Raw genomic sequence first — 14902 nt, 5'->3', positions numbered from 1 at the left:
TCCCCTGGTTTGCCACTCACCGCTGGTTAGTCAGGTCTGTCCAAGCTGGAGGCACGGAGAGGCCCGCGCGCGCCTGTACTTGGGCTTTCAGGCGGGGTAGAGGGGTCTGGAGTGAGATGGCGCCTCCATCACTAGCGCTTGTTGCGAGAGGCACCCCGGCCCCTGGTCTAGCAGGCGCAGAGGCCCGGCGTAGGGGATTAACGAAGCCCGTCAGCCCAGACGGTGGGACCACACTGAGAGACAAGGGAAACCTCTGCAATGAGGCCTAGAAAGGCAGGCGGGATGAAGGAGGCAGGGCCAAGGGAAGACGGGGGGCGAGGGCTGAGGGGTTACGGTGCCAGGGCAGCTCCTCCCAGGACCCCAGCTAGAGGGAACGCCGAGAGGCTGGCAGCCGCGCTGTGCACAGGCCGCTCGCCGACAGCCCTTCGGTCCGCTAAACCCAAACCAGCCGTTAACGTTCCCCACGCGGAGCCGAGCCGCTCGCGCCGCTGGGCCGAACAAGGGACTCCGCGCTCCTCCCCTTCAGTCCCTCAGCTGCAGGAGCTGAACGGACCGCCTCGCCTCGTCTCGCCTGCCCCTCCGGAGGCGGTGGCGGCGGCGGCGGCGGCAGCGGCAGCAGGAGGAGGGAGCGGGGCGGTGCTGGGGCCGGCTCCTCCCAGTGGCGGGAGAGGGGGAGCGGAGGCGCACACGGGCAGGATTAGCTCATCTCGGCGGCGGCGGCTCCTCGGCAGCCTCGTCCTGCTCCGGGCGCCCTCTCCTTGTCCCCGGCCGTGAGGCGCGGCGGCCCGTCCCCAGCCGGCTCCATGGCTCTGTGCAATGGAGAGGCCAAGGTCAGTGCCGTGGCGGGAGCCCCGGAGCGAGCGCGCTGCCCCTTTCCCCCTGCAGCCCGGGCCGCGCGGCCGCTCGCCCCAGGACACTCCCCGCGCCGGGCCTGCCAGCCTCCTCCGGGGCGCTTTGTGCGCTCCGCGCCCAGGCCCTTCCTCGGGCTGCCGCCCAGGATCACCCGCAGCGAGACCGCCCCCAGCGCGGGGAGCTCGCTGCCACCCTGATATGAGTCCCCGGCCGGACTCCCTGCAGCGGGAGGAAGCGCCGCCCGGGGCACATGGTACAGGCAGCGGGGGAGGGGGCATCGTGCCTGGCGCTCGCAACCTCCAGCGCAGGCAGCAGCACTGCTGGGGGAAGGGGGCAGTGGAGGGGTCATTTCGCTGTAGCTGCCCTGCGCAGCGCCCATGTGCTCCCCCGGCCGGGGCGTTGCATGATCGCTGCTGCCGCTTGCCCCCCACAGGTGCCCCATGAGGGCGGGGTAAAGGGGAGAAGGAGAAACACTGGTGCCCCCGCTGTGTTAGCTGCAGGTTGGGGGAAGCCGCGCAAGTGTCCAGCCGTTGAGCCTTTCCACTGTCCAGCCCAGGGATTTGGCATGAGAACAGTAGAGGTGCCAGCAGCACACCCACTCCCCACCTGAGTGTGGTGGAGTCTGGGTGCCCCACGCAGTGGATGGGGGGAACAGCACACTTGCCTCCAGTGCTTTCCCCATGTTGCTGGCTTGAGGCAGGGGTCCCCATTGCTGGATTGAGCGTGGCTCCCAAGAGTCCTGGTCTTTTCCTTTCTCCATCCTTCCACTGGGGAAAAGAGCACAGATTTCCCCATCTCCAACCTTCCCAATATCTGTTTGCTCAATAGCTTTGTACAAATGATAATCCCACAGTGGGGACAAAATAGTCTTTTCTCAGTTTTCTGAGCCAAAAGCTGCTGCTCCCTTAGCATAGCAAGTAGACTGAATAATACTCCTCCCAGCTCCTGGGGGAAGGGTACCCCTTGCTCTCCCAGTTTTTGTAGGTGGTGCCCAACCTTAATTTACAGTGAAGGTATGCTTTAGTCAGGCATAGGTTGTTGGATTTGGTGCAGGGGTATCTATGGTTGCAGTTTAATGGCATGTGGGAGGCCAGATTAAATGCTTGGACCCTTCTGGCTTTTAACTCTACGAATCTATGAAATAAAGCAGAAAACGGTGAATATAGTGGATGCTTTGTGATCTCTGGGGCTTAATGGGGAGGGGTAGTGTCTGGTATTTTGTAGCCCATGATCTTCATGAACGGATTGGGAATTAACTATCAGATTTTTATGAGCCCCCTGTACAGTACTGCCGCAAACCTGTGAATGTAAAGAGCTGCATGTGCCTGGTTCCTCTGCTGTTTCTATTACTCATAGGCCTTGAGGATGTATAGGGCAGGAGATTCACAGTGACTTCATTATAGCTCAATTCCAATTCAGAAGAGCTTTACTTCAGTTTACCTTTTTTTTATTTTTAACTAGCTTACTCGTTTCCGCCAAGTGTGTTAAAGCTATCACAAGCACATTAGCACTATATAATTAAAGTTTCCTTATTTCTTCTTTTTGATCCTTTAATTTTATTTTGTCTTAACTAGAAAACAAGACAGTTCTATTAATAATACTTTATATTTGTATAGTGCTTTGATCCTGAAGAATCCCATAATGCTTTAAAAATTTTGGTCCCAGTGCTGCAGCCAGATCCATGTGAGAGATGCCTGTGGAGGCCCTGTTGACTTCTTTGGAGATCAGGGCTTTTGTATTTGCAGCAATGGGATGGGAGTGTGAGTTCTCATGATTGGAGTGCCTTTTCTAATGATTCAGGACCACACTTCGACAATAAATAATATTCAGCGTAGCGTATTACAGACAGTAATTCATGAACTCAGGTAATGTACATAAGAGAGCTTAAGTCAAAATGTATTTTACTTGGTTTTGTCTCTACTGATGGATTCACATTTATATACTTAAGTTTTAGGGGTATAACTATATTTGTTAGGGTGTGAGATTTTTGCTGACACAGGTACACCATTATAAAGGTATTTTATACTGGGACATCTTATTTTAGTTTCCAAATCGGAAAAGCTTTGCTGGTGTAACTGTGTCCATACTAGGTTTGAGTATTTTTGCCACTTTATACCAGTGTAGATAAAGCAGCAAAAGTTTCTGCTGTAGACAGCCTCAAAGGGCATTGCTATGCTCCCCTCCCCTGCACATTCCTCTATTCCCTACTAGGGTCACACCCTAGTTTTTTGACAGAAGTGGGCATTTTTCCAGTTTGCTCTTGCCAGCTGATGATCATTTGGCAAGAGCAAATGGGACAAATGCCCAGTTTTGCCAAAAAAGTTGGGATGGCTGGGACAGGGCTTAAAAGAGGGACTGTCCCAGGCAAAATGGGACATCTGGTCACCCTATGCAAGGCCCATCTTTCCTCCCTTGTCTATGAGGAAATGAAGTATAGCATAGGATTAGGTAATGATGGCCTGGGTCTGGGGAGGTAAGTGTGGGGTTGATTAATTTGTTGTATTAATGTTGTTGCTGGGTTAGTTGACTTGATCTGGGGTAACTGATGGGTCTGTTTCATTTATGTATATTTTAAAAAGATTTTCAATGGTGACAAGAACATTGGATGGGTGCTCTTCTATTGTACTTTGTAAAAGTCTAGATACATTTTTTATAGCTTTCTTAACCAAAATAAAACCTACACTAGCTTGAAAAGACTGTCCAAAACTCAGTTTTGGCTTGTTTAAGCCCCTGATTTCAATAGGAGCTGTGGGTGTTAGAACCTGTGATTAGTCAGGCAACTTATTTAGGCACCTGAATATAAATTCAAGTGCCAGAGTTTAGGCATTCAAGTATGAATTCTTTGGTCTGAGCTACTCAGATTTGCTGCTGAGTACTGCATAAACTTAAAACTGGGTTAATAGAAGTCTTGCAATATAGCGTATATGTATAAAATGTCTCTGCAACATTACACACTTTAACACTGTGTTGGGGTGTTTGTGTGTGTGTGTGTATGTGTATGTGTATATATATTTATGAACAATATTCAGAAATTGAGAGAAGTTGATGAGTAAGACATTTGTAATTGATTTGTATATATATTTATGTACTTAAGCAGCAGTTCATGTTTTCTGCAAGGCTAGTTTACATTTAAAAAATTGACCACAATATTAATTAATAGAACAAAGACTGTTTCAGGACTGCCATGAGAGAGTTAATATAAGGCAGTTTGGATAGGGGATCAAACTTCACAGGGCTGTAACTGGTGATAATGTAATTTCAATATATTGATTTTGAATTTCAACTTTTGAATGTCTTAGGATTCAGAATTCTTAGATTTTTGTCTGTGAAACTGCCAGCAAATTCAAGTCATAAGACGACTATTTTGTAGAAGGGCAATGGGCCTGTTTGGCTGATAGCCCCAGATAATTGGACATTTTCCACATATGATATGGTATTTACTATGGACTCTTGTGACTTAAATTAGTAGAATAGAAATATTTAATATCCCAAGAGAGATGAAAAGGCCCTGTTGTATTTTTGCTCTGTACTACCTCTTCACCCTCCCCATGCTTTTCTGTTGTTTTATTAACTAAAGCTTCCTTTATCTAATTTGTATTTGAGATCTCTTATTTTTAGCCAAGATGTAAATCAATGAATAAGATTCTGTCCTAACTTAAACACACATGCAGTCCCATTGCTGTCATGGTGCCATATTTAGAATTAATATGTGAGTTAGACTACCTTAGATTTGCACCCCATTAGAGCTACGTACAGTTGCTTAATGAATTCAGAATTACCTATCAAAGGCCTAAAGCTGCTTTTCTATTTTTCGCATGTATGTTAAATGCAAATACTACAGGAACATATATAAGAATGTAGGTTTTAAAGAGACATTATTAAGGGCACAAGATCAAACTATCCCAACGCATGGGGAAAATAAGAAGTGTAGTAAGAGACCACTGGCTTAACCGAGAGATCTTCAACAACCTGAAACTCAAAAAGAGTCATACAAAAAGTGGAAACCAGGTCACATGACAAAGGATGAATATAAAAAAAACAACAGAAGCATGTAGGGACAGAATGGAAAAGGCCAAGGCAAAAAACAGGATTAAACTAGCTACGAACATAGAGAGTAACAAGAAAACATATTATAAATACATTAGAAGTAAGAGGAACACCAAGGACAGGGTAGGCCCATTATTCAGTGAGGAGGGAAAGACAATAACAGAAAACGCAGCAATGGCCAGTGTTAAATAAATGCCTTTTTTGTTTCCATTTTCACAAAAAAAGTTAGCAGTGATTGGATGACTAACAGACTGAGCATCAGTGTAAATGGTGCAGGATCTAAGGCTAAAATAGGGAAAGAACAAATTAAGAATTATTTAGTCAAGTTAGATTTCTTCAAGTCAGCAGGACCGGATAAATACATCCTAGAATATTTAAGGAACTGGCTGAAGAGATCGCCAAGCCATTAGCAATTATCTTTGAGAACTCATGGAGTTTAGAAGAGATCCCAAAGGACTGGAAAAGGGCAAATATAGTACCTATTTGTAAAGAATAAGGATAACGCAGGGAATTAGAGACTAGTCATCTTAACTTTGGTACACAGAAACATAATAGGGTAAATAATTAATTTGTAAGTACCTAGAAGAAAACAAAGTGGTAAGTAACTGTCAACATGAATTTGTCAAGAACAAATCATGTCAAACCAACCTAATATCTTTCTTTGGTAGGGTAACAAGTCTTGTGGATAAGGGGAAGCAACAGATGTGATGTATCTCTATTTTAGTAAGGCTTTTGATACTCTCTCATGTGAACGTCTCATAAACTAAAGAAATATAGCCTCAATGAACCTACTATAAGGTGGTGCACAACTGGTTGGAAAACTGTACTCTTGAGTAGTTATCAATGGTTCACTGTCAAGGTGAAAGGATACATTTGAGAGGTGTCCCACAGGTATTTGTCCTGAGTCCAGTTCTGTTCAATATCTTCATAAACATTTTGGATAATGGCATAGAGAGTACACTTATAAAGTTTGTGGCTGATGCCAAGCTGGGAGGGGTTGCAAGTGCTTTAGAGGACAGAATTAGCAGTCAAAATAATCTTGACAAACTGGAGAAGTGGTCTGAAATAAATAGGATGAAATTCAATAAGGACAAATGCAAAGTACTACACATGGGAAGGAATAGCCAATTGCACAAATACAAAATGGGAAATGATAACCTAGGAAAGACTACTGCAGAAAAGGGATCTGGGGGTTACAATGAATCACAAAAAAATATGAATCATCAGTGTAATACTGTTTCAAAAAAAGTGAACATCATTCTGGGATGTATTAGCAGATGTGTTGTGGGCAAAACACGAGAAGTAATTCTTCCACTCTGCTCAGAGTTGATAAGGCCTCAGCTGAAATATTGTGTCCAGCTCTGGGCACCAAACTACAGGAAAGATGTGGACAAACTGAAGAAAGTCCAGAGAAGAGCAACAAAAATTATTAAAGATGTAGAAATGAGGAAAGATTAAAAAACTGGATTTATTTAGTCTGGAGAAGAGAAGACTGAGGGGGGACATAAGTCTTCAGATACGTAGAAGGTTGTTATTAAAGAGGATGGTGATGAACTGTTATCCTTAATCACTGAGGACAGAACAAGAAATTATGGTCTTAAATTGCAGCAAGGGAAATTTAGGTTAGACATTAGGAAAAACTTCCTAAGTGTAAGGGTAGTTAAGCACTGGAAGAAATTACCTAGGGGGGTTGTGGAATCTGTAACTGGAGGTTTTTAAGAACAGGTAAGGCCAAGGATGCTTTAGTTAATACTTAGTCCTGCCTCAGAGCAGAGAACTGGACTAGATGAACTATTGAGGTCCCTTTTAGTCCTACATTTCTGTGATTCTAAGAATGACATTTTAACTCCAAAACTGCAGGAAATACAGATTTACATTCCCACCACAATTTAAATTCTAAACTGTGTTATTCTGAAATTGACTTCTAAATACATAATACTGAGCAAAGTAGAAGCATCAGATATTAAGTGGGTTTTTTAGCTCCTAGGGAGGAAGGATGGCCTTGCAGGTAAAACACTGAACTGGGACTTGGATGTGTTTGATTCAGTTCACATAGACTTCTTGTGTGATGTAGAGTGAGTCACTTAATCTCTCTATGCCTCAATTCCTCATTTTTAAAATGAGGATAATACTTCATTACCTCACAGGGAGCTATAGAAGTACCCAGATAGATGGACATCAGACTGATACTTCTTCTGCATGTTATCTGATCCAGAAGTCTTATCTGTGATCTTCCAAGACCTGTGCAGTTTGTCAGCAAGAAACAAAAGTTCTTGTTTGGGCCTCTGTGCATGTGTTACCTATCTTCTTCCAGCAACAGCTGTTGTCTTCAACACTTTCTCTTGCGCTATATGTTGGTGTATGAACTCTTAATAATCTACTTCTCTTGTAATTTGTGTGTCCTGTCAAAAGAAGTTAAAGTAGTACTGGTGTTTAAATTGATGATTTGGGAGGGTAATTGTCATAGTTGGCCCAATCTGGCGCGACCATCACCACCAGATGATACCATCTTCACCTATGTCCAGGTGGAGGATGATTGGTCGCGCCACTCCCGGTTGGACCGAATTTATTTATCATGCTTCCATCTGGCACAGACCCACACCTCCAGCATTTGGCCAGCCCTGTTCTCGGATCACCACTTGGTGACCATGATGGCCTTCCTCAGCTCGATGAGGCCAGGGCCGGCCTATTGGCATTTCAGCAACAGCTTGCTGGAGGATGTGGGTTTTGTGGCATCCTTCCGGGAGTTCTGGTGGGGGCAGCGGTGCGCCTTTCGCTCCACATGGCGGTGGTGGGATGTGGGGAAGGTGCATGCACGGCTGTTCTGCCGAGACTATACTTGGGGCACCAGCCGGTGGAGGGGTGCGGTGATAGGGCAGTTGGAGCGGGAGGTCTTGGAGCTGGAGAGGTGTCTGGCCTCCGGCCCCGAGGATCCACCCCTCTGCACAGTGTACCAGGAGAAGCGGGAGGAGCTCTGGGCCCTGGAGGACCATCAGGCCCGGGGTGCCTTTGTTCAATCCTGCATCCGTCTCCTTCGGGAGATGGATCGTGGCTCCCACTTCTTCTATGCCCTGGAGAAAAAGAGGAGGGCTCAACTGGACCCTGACCGAGCCGGTCAGCTTTGAGCGGGGAATGCGGCAGGGATGCCCCGTCTTGGATCAGGTGTACTCTCTGGTGATCGAGCCCTTCCTCTGTCTCCTCCGCCGGAGGTTGACGGGGTTGGTGCTTCGGGAGCCGGAGCTGTGGCTGGTGCTGTCGGCATATGCCGACGTCATGCTCCTCGTGGTCCAGGACTCAGGCGACCTGGTGGGGGTGGAGGCCTGCCAAGCCATCTACTTGGTGCCTCCTCCACCCGGGTCAACTGGATCAAGAGCTCTGGCCTGGTGGTTGGGGATGGATGGCAGGCGAGCTCCCTCCCACCCGTGCTTCAAGTCATCTGGTGGAGTGCGGGTCCACTGCTCTATCTTGGCATTTACCTTTCTGCCACACATCCTTCTCCGCCAGAGAACTGGCAGGACTTGGAGGCCAGGGTGGGTGAGTGGCTGCAGAGATGGACAGGACTCCTCCGGTGCCTCTGCCTGCAGGGGAGGGCACTGGTACTGAACCAACTAGTCCTGTCCATGCTCTGGCACTGGCTCAACACCCCGAGCGCACCTCCGGAGATTCTGGCCTGGCTGCAGAGGGTAGCTCTGGAGTTCTTCAAGCCAGGACTGCACTGAGTCTCTGCAGGGGTCTTGAGTCTTCCCCTGGAGGAGGGAGGGCAGGGCCTGGTCTGCCTTCGCAGCCAGGTCCATGTCTTCCGCCTCCAGGCCCTGCAGAGACTCCTTTATGGTGCGGCGTGGAGCACATTGGCACACACCTTCCTCCGCCGCCTCCAAGGGCTCCGATAAAACCAGCAGCTCTTTTTTCTCCACCTGAGGGGTCTTCCGTGAGACCTCTCCGAGCTGCTGGTCTTTTACCAGGACCTCCTCCAGACCTGGAAGTTGTTCTCAGCGACCAGGTCTGTTGTGGCCACTGTGGGGGGCAAACCTCCTCGTGGAGCCCCTGCTACACAACCTCAACCTACGTGTGCAGGTGGCGGAGTCCCCCTCAGTGCGCCCTTGGTTGGTCCTGGCAGAAAACACCAGAACCAGAGACTTCCTGGACCACAACAAGGGGGACTAGGTAGATCCTTGTGTGCTCGGTTGACGCATGGGGCTCTCCACCCTCCTAACCCCCCTGCACTTACCAAGAGGTAGGGGTTGCCTTGTCGCCCACTTCTCTCATTTTCCTACAGCAGGCTATGCAAGAGGGAGCTCCTTACCCCGGGCCTATCGGACCTTTTTATCGGGCCGCTGTTCTCCGAGCTCCCTGGCTTCCCCACTCCAATACTTCGAGCCGGCTGCGTGCCCTGCAGCTGGTTCGCTTCTGAACCGCACCCAGGGACCAACTGTACACGCTCGTACTCCACACGTTGGATTTCCTCACCCTCGTGTCCTGTCCCAACACCAGATGGCGGGACTACTTACTACCCGTGCAGGGTACGAAGCCCCGGTGGACCAGCCTCTACTCCACCTTGGTCCCACAGCCTGCCGGGGATATCGGTTGGTGGCTCCTTCATGGAGCCATGGGCATGTACCTAGCGCGGTTCACCCCCATTCCTGAGGCCTGCCCCTTCTGTGGCATGAGGGAGAACCTGGGGCATGCCTACCTTGAATGCGCCAGGTTGCAGCTGAGGTTCTGGCTGCACTTTTCCCACACTTGTTCATTTTCACACAAACTGTTCATGGCCGCACAAAGTTGTGAGACCTCCTCGTCAACCTCTTCCTGGCCCTAGCTAAGGTTGCCATTTATAACACCAGGAGGAGGATGCTGGACGAGGAGGTGCTCTACGACTGTGAGGCCTATTTCCGGTCTTCCCTAGTCTCTTGGCTCCGGGCAGAATTCCACTGGGCAGTGTCCACTGGCTCCCTAGACACCTTTGAGGAGCAGTGGTCGCTGTCCAGGGTCCTCTGCTCGGTGTCTCCCCATCCGGTACCCTTGTTTTGAACCTCTGACCACCACTCCTGACCCTGTTTTTCATTAGTTGTCCTCAGTCTTCGTTTGGAACCCAGGTCCAGTGGTCCCTCCTGCTAGGCTGGGGGGGTGGGGAGGGGAGCCTTTAGAAGTGGGCGGGCTTGCGCCCACCCACGTGCCAGGATTTCCAGTAAGGCCTCACTACATTATGTACACACCATGTAACTTTAGTTATCTGGCCCAAGACTAAGAAACCATGTTACTAGCTGCTTCTTCTCAGAGATGCAGTTACCACTTTAATTCCACCGGTGTTCTTATTAATGAGAGAAATTAAGTGACAGACTCCAACCTTGAAACAGGCTATAGAAAGTCTTAGCTTTTTTTTTTTCCTTACTCTCTTTACAGGGGAATTCAAGCAACCACCAGCAAAGTTTACAGCTCTAGATTATTGAGCCATGATCACCGTACAACCTTCCTGTGCATCTTCCACTCTAAACTAATTCGGGGCTAGCTAGACTACAAGTAAAAGATGCTTCAGTGTTTATCTCAATTGTCTTTGGAATGTTGTGTTGCCGTAGAAGTTGAAGAACATTCTTGCCTCACAGTAGCAATACAAGGGAAATACAGTAGATAGAATCTTCACTCGTGGGGAATACATCCCACGTGGGACCTGGAGGAGAGGAACTTTTCATACCCAAAATGGTAGCACTGTCTGTAGAGCTGAAGGGGAGATTCCCTTATTTGAAGGCTGCTGATGTCTGAAAGAGGACATAGTATTAATACCGTCTCTGTGTTTGGTCCCTTTCGTCTCTGTGAGGTTTGTTGCAGGCCATTGAACGAAGTAGCTTAGCTCTCTTGCTCTTGACAAGCCACTTTTGCTTAACTATCAGTAAAAGTTTTTAAGTAATAAATATGTAGTATTGGTAATACATGTTTGATATACAGAGCGTTCAGTGATTTTAAGGGAAAGGTCACTGCACTGCAGTTATAATCCTGAATTGCAGTGGTCCCAATACACAAAGTACAGTAGAACCTTAGAGTTACAAACACCTTGGGAATGGAGGTTGTTCATAACTCTGAAATGTTCGCAACTCTGAACAAAACATTATGGTGGTTCTTTCAAAAGTTTACAGCTGAACATTGACTTAGTACAGCTTTGAAACTTTACTATGCAGAAGAAAAATGCTGCTTTTAACCATCTTAATTTAAATGAAACAAGCACAGAAACACTTTCCTTACCTTGTCAAATCTTTTTTTAAACTTTCCCTTTTTTTTTTTTTTAGTAGTTTAAAGTTTAACACAATACTGTACAGTATTTGCTTTTTTTGGTCTCTGCTGCCTGATTGCGTACTTCTGATTCCAAATGAGGTGTTTGTTGACCGGCCAGTTCGTAACTCTGGTGTTCGTAAGTCTGAGCTTATACTGTATTTTTCTCCCAGAATGACTCTGGAGCTACTATTTATGTAATTGGTTCATCTTTACAATTACTTTACAATTGTATAAATTGGCACTTACATGAAAACATAAAATGTTAAGGAGGGTTGCTGTCTGAATGAAGTTTTGGGTAATGTCTGCCTGAGTAATACGCTGAAAGGCTTCAGTTCTTCCTTCTCCCAATCTAAAATCAACAAGGAACAGGTTTCTTAAGCTACATGTAATTAAAATGTCAAAAAAACTACCCCTGAAACAAAAGTGACATGCAAACTGTTTGGAAAGTTGTATCAAAATGGCAACTTTGGAATTGTGACTTCTGGCAAGCTTAGTAGATAGATCAGACTGAATAAGCATTGAATGTGAACTACCCTTTTCACCTTCTATAGGTGGACACTTCTAGTCAGAGTTGAGAATACATAATGGGATGGTATGGGAAAAGTTGTATTGCTACTGACTTTGGGTTATCCTTTCAGTCTCTAGGGCTGTCAGTTCAGTACCTCTTTAATAGGGCTCAATTCATGCACTTTTAAAATGATCATATTCTGTTTTAGGCTTTTTATGAAACGCTATTTTTATGTTCTCTGAAATTCCACTGCTCCAAAAGCTGGAATGACGGTATTGATGGGTGGGTCATGTGCACCACTTTTACAAGTGGAAGCATGTGGTAGAAGTATCCTTTCTTCCCCAGGGTTTGGCATGGTGAGTGAGCAGATGTGGGTGGGGAGAAAACGGCTGCACCCTATATTAATCATCGATAAAATTGTCATCCATGCAAATGGCACACATGGGTTACCATGTGGTGTTTAGGTTGCCTATAGCCTGCTATTTCATGTATTACTGTATATAGTCTATAATAAGGCTCTTTCATTAAAATGTTTTTCCTTTGTAATGTAATGTAAATGTTCTACTTTACATCTTAAAGAATTCCTTTAAAGAACTTTCCACACCCGGTGGCTGAATTTGTGCCCTTAATAATTAACTTTCCAATCAGTGTTCTTTTTAAAGAAACTTGCTTTTGATTTGTTGTCTTGAATCTGCGCTAATAGTCTAACTGTTTTGATAAAGTGCTTATGTCAATAATATTTGCAGCAGGAGAATGCTGGAGGAAATCTCCAGGATGGCCAATATCACTATGAGGGTGCAGTGGTAATACTCGATGCTGGAGCTCAGTATGGAAAAGTCATAGATCGTCGAGTACGAGAATTGTTTGTCCAATCTGAGATCTTTCCTTTGGAGACACCAGCCTTTGCAATCAAGGAGCAAGGATTCCGGTAGGCTCTTTTTTTTTTCCTTTTTTTTTAATTGCAAATAAATCTGTGGATCTCAGCAACAAAATTAGTTGATTCACTGTGGTGATAACACTGCTTATGTTATCTTTAATTTAACAGGGACACATGAGTTTCATTGGGGAAACTAGCACAAGGACTTGCCTAGTGCTTTCATTTACTACATATTCTGACATTTGGTTTAATTTTGTTAAAACATATTGATTTCCTAAGGTCACTTTCTGTTATGTAAGTCTTTTGAGGGGTAACTTTTTTGTATGTAAAATATTTGTGATAAGTCTAACATTAACCTTTGGATAGCCATTCAACAGGAAAATACATTTGGGTTTTTTTAAGTAATACTGGTGACAGTAAATAAGAAATCTTGCATCATTCCTTTTACAGAAAATTACATAACACTTAAATATTTGTAGTTCCATCAAAGAATTATATAACTTGGAAATGGTATGCTATATCATGCCAGACTCTTTCTGGGAGGTGAGTAAAATATTATCTGATAGTGCTTATTTAATAATTTTTTTTGGCAATTTGCTTAATGCTTTACACATTTGTTTTAGCTTTTTAAAAAAGAGCTTACAGATGTATGTCCTTTTCTCTTAAGGAAAAAATTGCTATCCCTGTCTTACAGATTTATATAAATCACTTGAGTATCTAGTATCATGGTACCATAATGCCAGGCCAGTAAAAATCCCAAGAATGCAGGACACACACATCCCACTACTGTACTGGAAGTAGCACACTACAGAAATTGCTTCGTTGAATTGCTTTTCTCTAGCCAATGATTGTAGTTGCTCTAGTAGAATGCCAGTATAACTTAATGAGTCTGTAAAAATCTGAATTCACTACACTTCTTTAGAAAACACAGGTGGCATGCTATAGTAGACATAACTGCACTATTGCATACCTAATATAGAAGTGTACTCAACTCTTTCCCTTTTAGAATTGCAGCTGGAAAATACTTGTAACTGCACTATCTTGTTTTAAGACCGCACAATCAAATCTTTGAAAAGTGGACACCTATTAAAGTCTATTTTAAAAAACTTTTTATTAATTAAATTAACTTAAAGAAAATGTTATATTGTTTCCAGTGTGGTATCTTAAAACTCACTATCTGTGGTCTCAGTCCAGAATGGAACTGTGTGGGCAGTCCCTGGGGTCCACAGGTATTGTGTTTCTTATCTAAAGAAAGAAAATCTCCTTCCAACACACAACCTGATGTCTTTTCAGAACCTCTGTCATGAGATACAATAGTTGTGTTGTCAGCTACCAGGTTTGTGGCATTGCAAATAATTACTTTTTAAAACTTGGCAAAACACTTTCATTCAAAGGGTCATAGAATCATAGAATATCAGGGTTGGAAGGGACCCCAGAAGGTCATCTAGTCCAACCCCCTGCTCAAAGCAGGACCAAGTCCCAGTTAAATCATCCCAGCCAGGGCTTTGTCAAGCCTGACCTTAAAAACCTCTAAGGAAGGAGATTCTACCACCTCCCTAGGTAACGCATTCCAGTGTTTCACCACCCTCTTAGTGAAAAAGTTTTTCCTAATATCCAATCTAAACCTCCCCCATTGCAACTTGAGACCATTACTCCTCGTTCTGTCATCTGCTACCATTGAGAACAGTCTAGAGCCATCCTCTTTGGAACCCCCTTTCAGGTAGTTGAAAGCAGCTATCAAATCCCCCCTCATTCTTCTCTTCTGCAGACTAAACAATCCCAGCTCCCTCAGCCTCTCCTCATAAGTCATGTGCTCTAGACCCCTAATCATTTTTGTTGCCCTTCGCTGGACTCTTTCCAATTTATCCACATCCTTCTTGTAGTGTGGGGCCCAAAACTGGACACAGTACTCCAGATGAGGCCTCACCAGTGTCGAATAGAGGGGAACGATCACGTCCCTCGATCTGCTCGCTATGCCCCTACTTATACATCCCAAAATGCCATTGGCCTTCTTGGCAACAAGGGCACACTGCTGACTCATATCCAGCTTCTCGTCTACTGTCACCCCTAGGTCCTTTTCCGCAGAACTGCTGCCTAGCCATTCGGTCCCTAGTCTGTAGCGGTGCATTGGATTCTTCCATCCTAAGTGCAGGACCCTGCACTTATCCTTATTGAACCTCATCAGATTTCTTTTGGCCCAATCCTCCAATTTGTCTAGGTCCTTCTGTATCCTATCCCTCCCCTCCAGCGTATCTACCACTCCTCCCAGTTTAGTATCATCCGCAAATTTGCTGAGAGTGCAATCCACACCATCCTCCAGATCATTTATGAAGATATTGAACAAAACCGGCCCC

The 14902-nt window shown here is 45.6% G+C and overlaps 1 protein-coding gene across 3 annotated transcripts in view; it reads left to right on the top strand.

The window, feature by feature from the left end:
• Nucleotides 1-299: 299 nt before the first annotated feature.
• Nucleotides 300-14902, top strand: part of GMPS (guanine monophosphate synthase) — a 60628-nt gene continuing 46025 nt past the window's right edge. Inside the window, exons 1-2 of one of the 3 annotated variants that reach the window (XM_037908244.2) lie at nucleotides 300-830; nucleotides 12418-12599. In XM_037908244.2, the coding sequence (XP_037764172.1) occupies nucleotides 804-830; nucleotides 12418-12599 (209 nt within the window). In that variant the 5' untranslated portion in view covers nucleotides 300-803. Of the gene's footprint in view, nucleotides 831-862; nucleotides 1106-10325; nucleotides 10712-12417; nucleotides 12600-14902 lie in introns of those variants that run through there. The other 2 variants (XM_043521689.1, XM_027829283.3) reach the window with 2 other exon arrangements.

Source organism: Chelonia mydas, chromosome 9 (genome assembly GCF_015237465.2).
Source record: "Chelonia mydas isolate rCheMyd1 chromosome 9, rCheMyd1.pri.v2, whole genome shotgun sequence".
Taxonomy (NCBI): domain Eukaryota; kingdom Metazoa; phylum Chordata; order Testudines; family Cheloniidae; genus Chelonia; species Chelonia mydas.
This window is presented reverse-complemented; position numbering and strand designations above follow the sequence as displayed.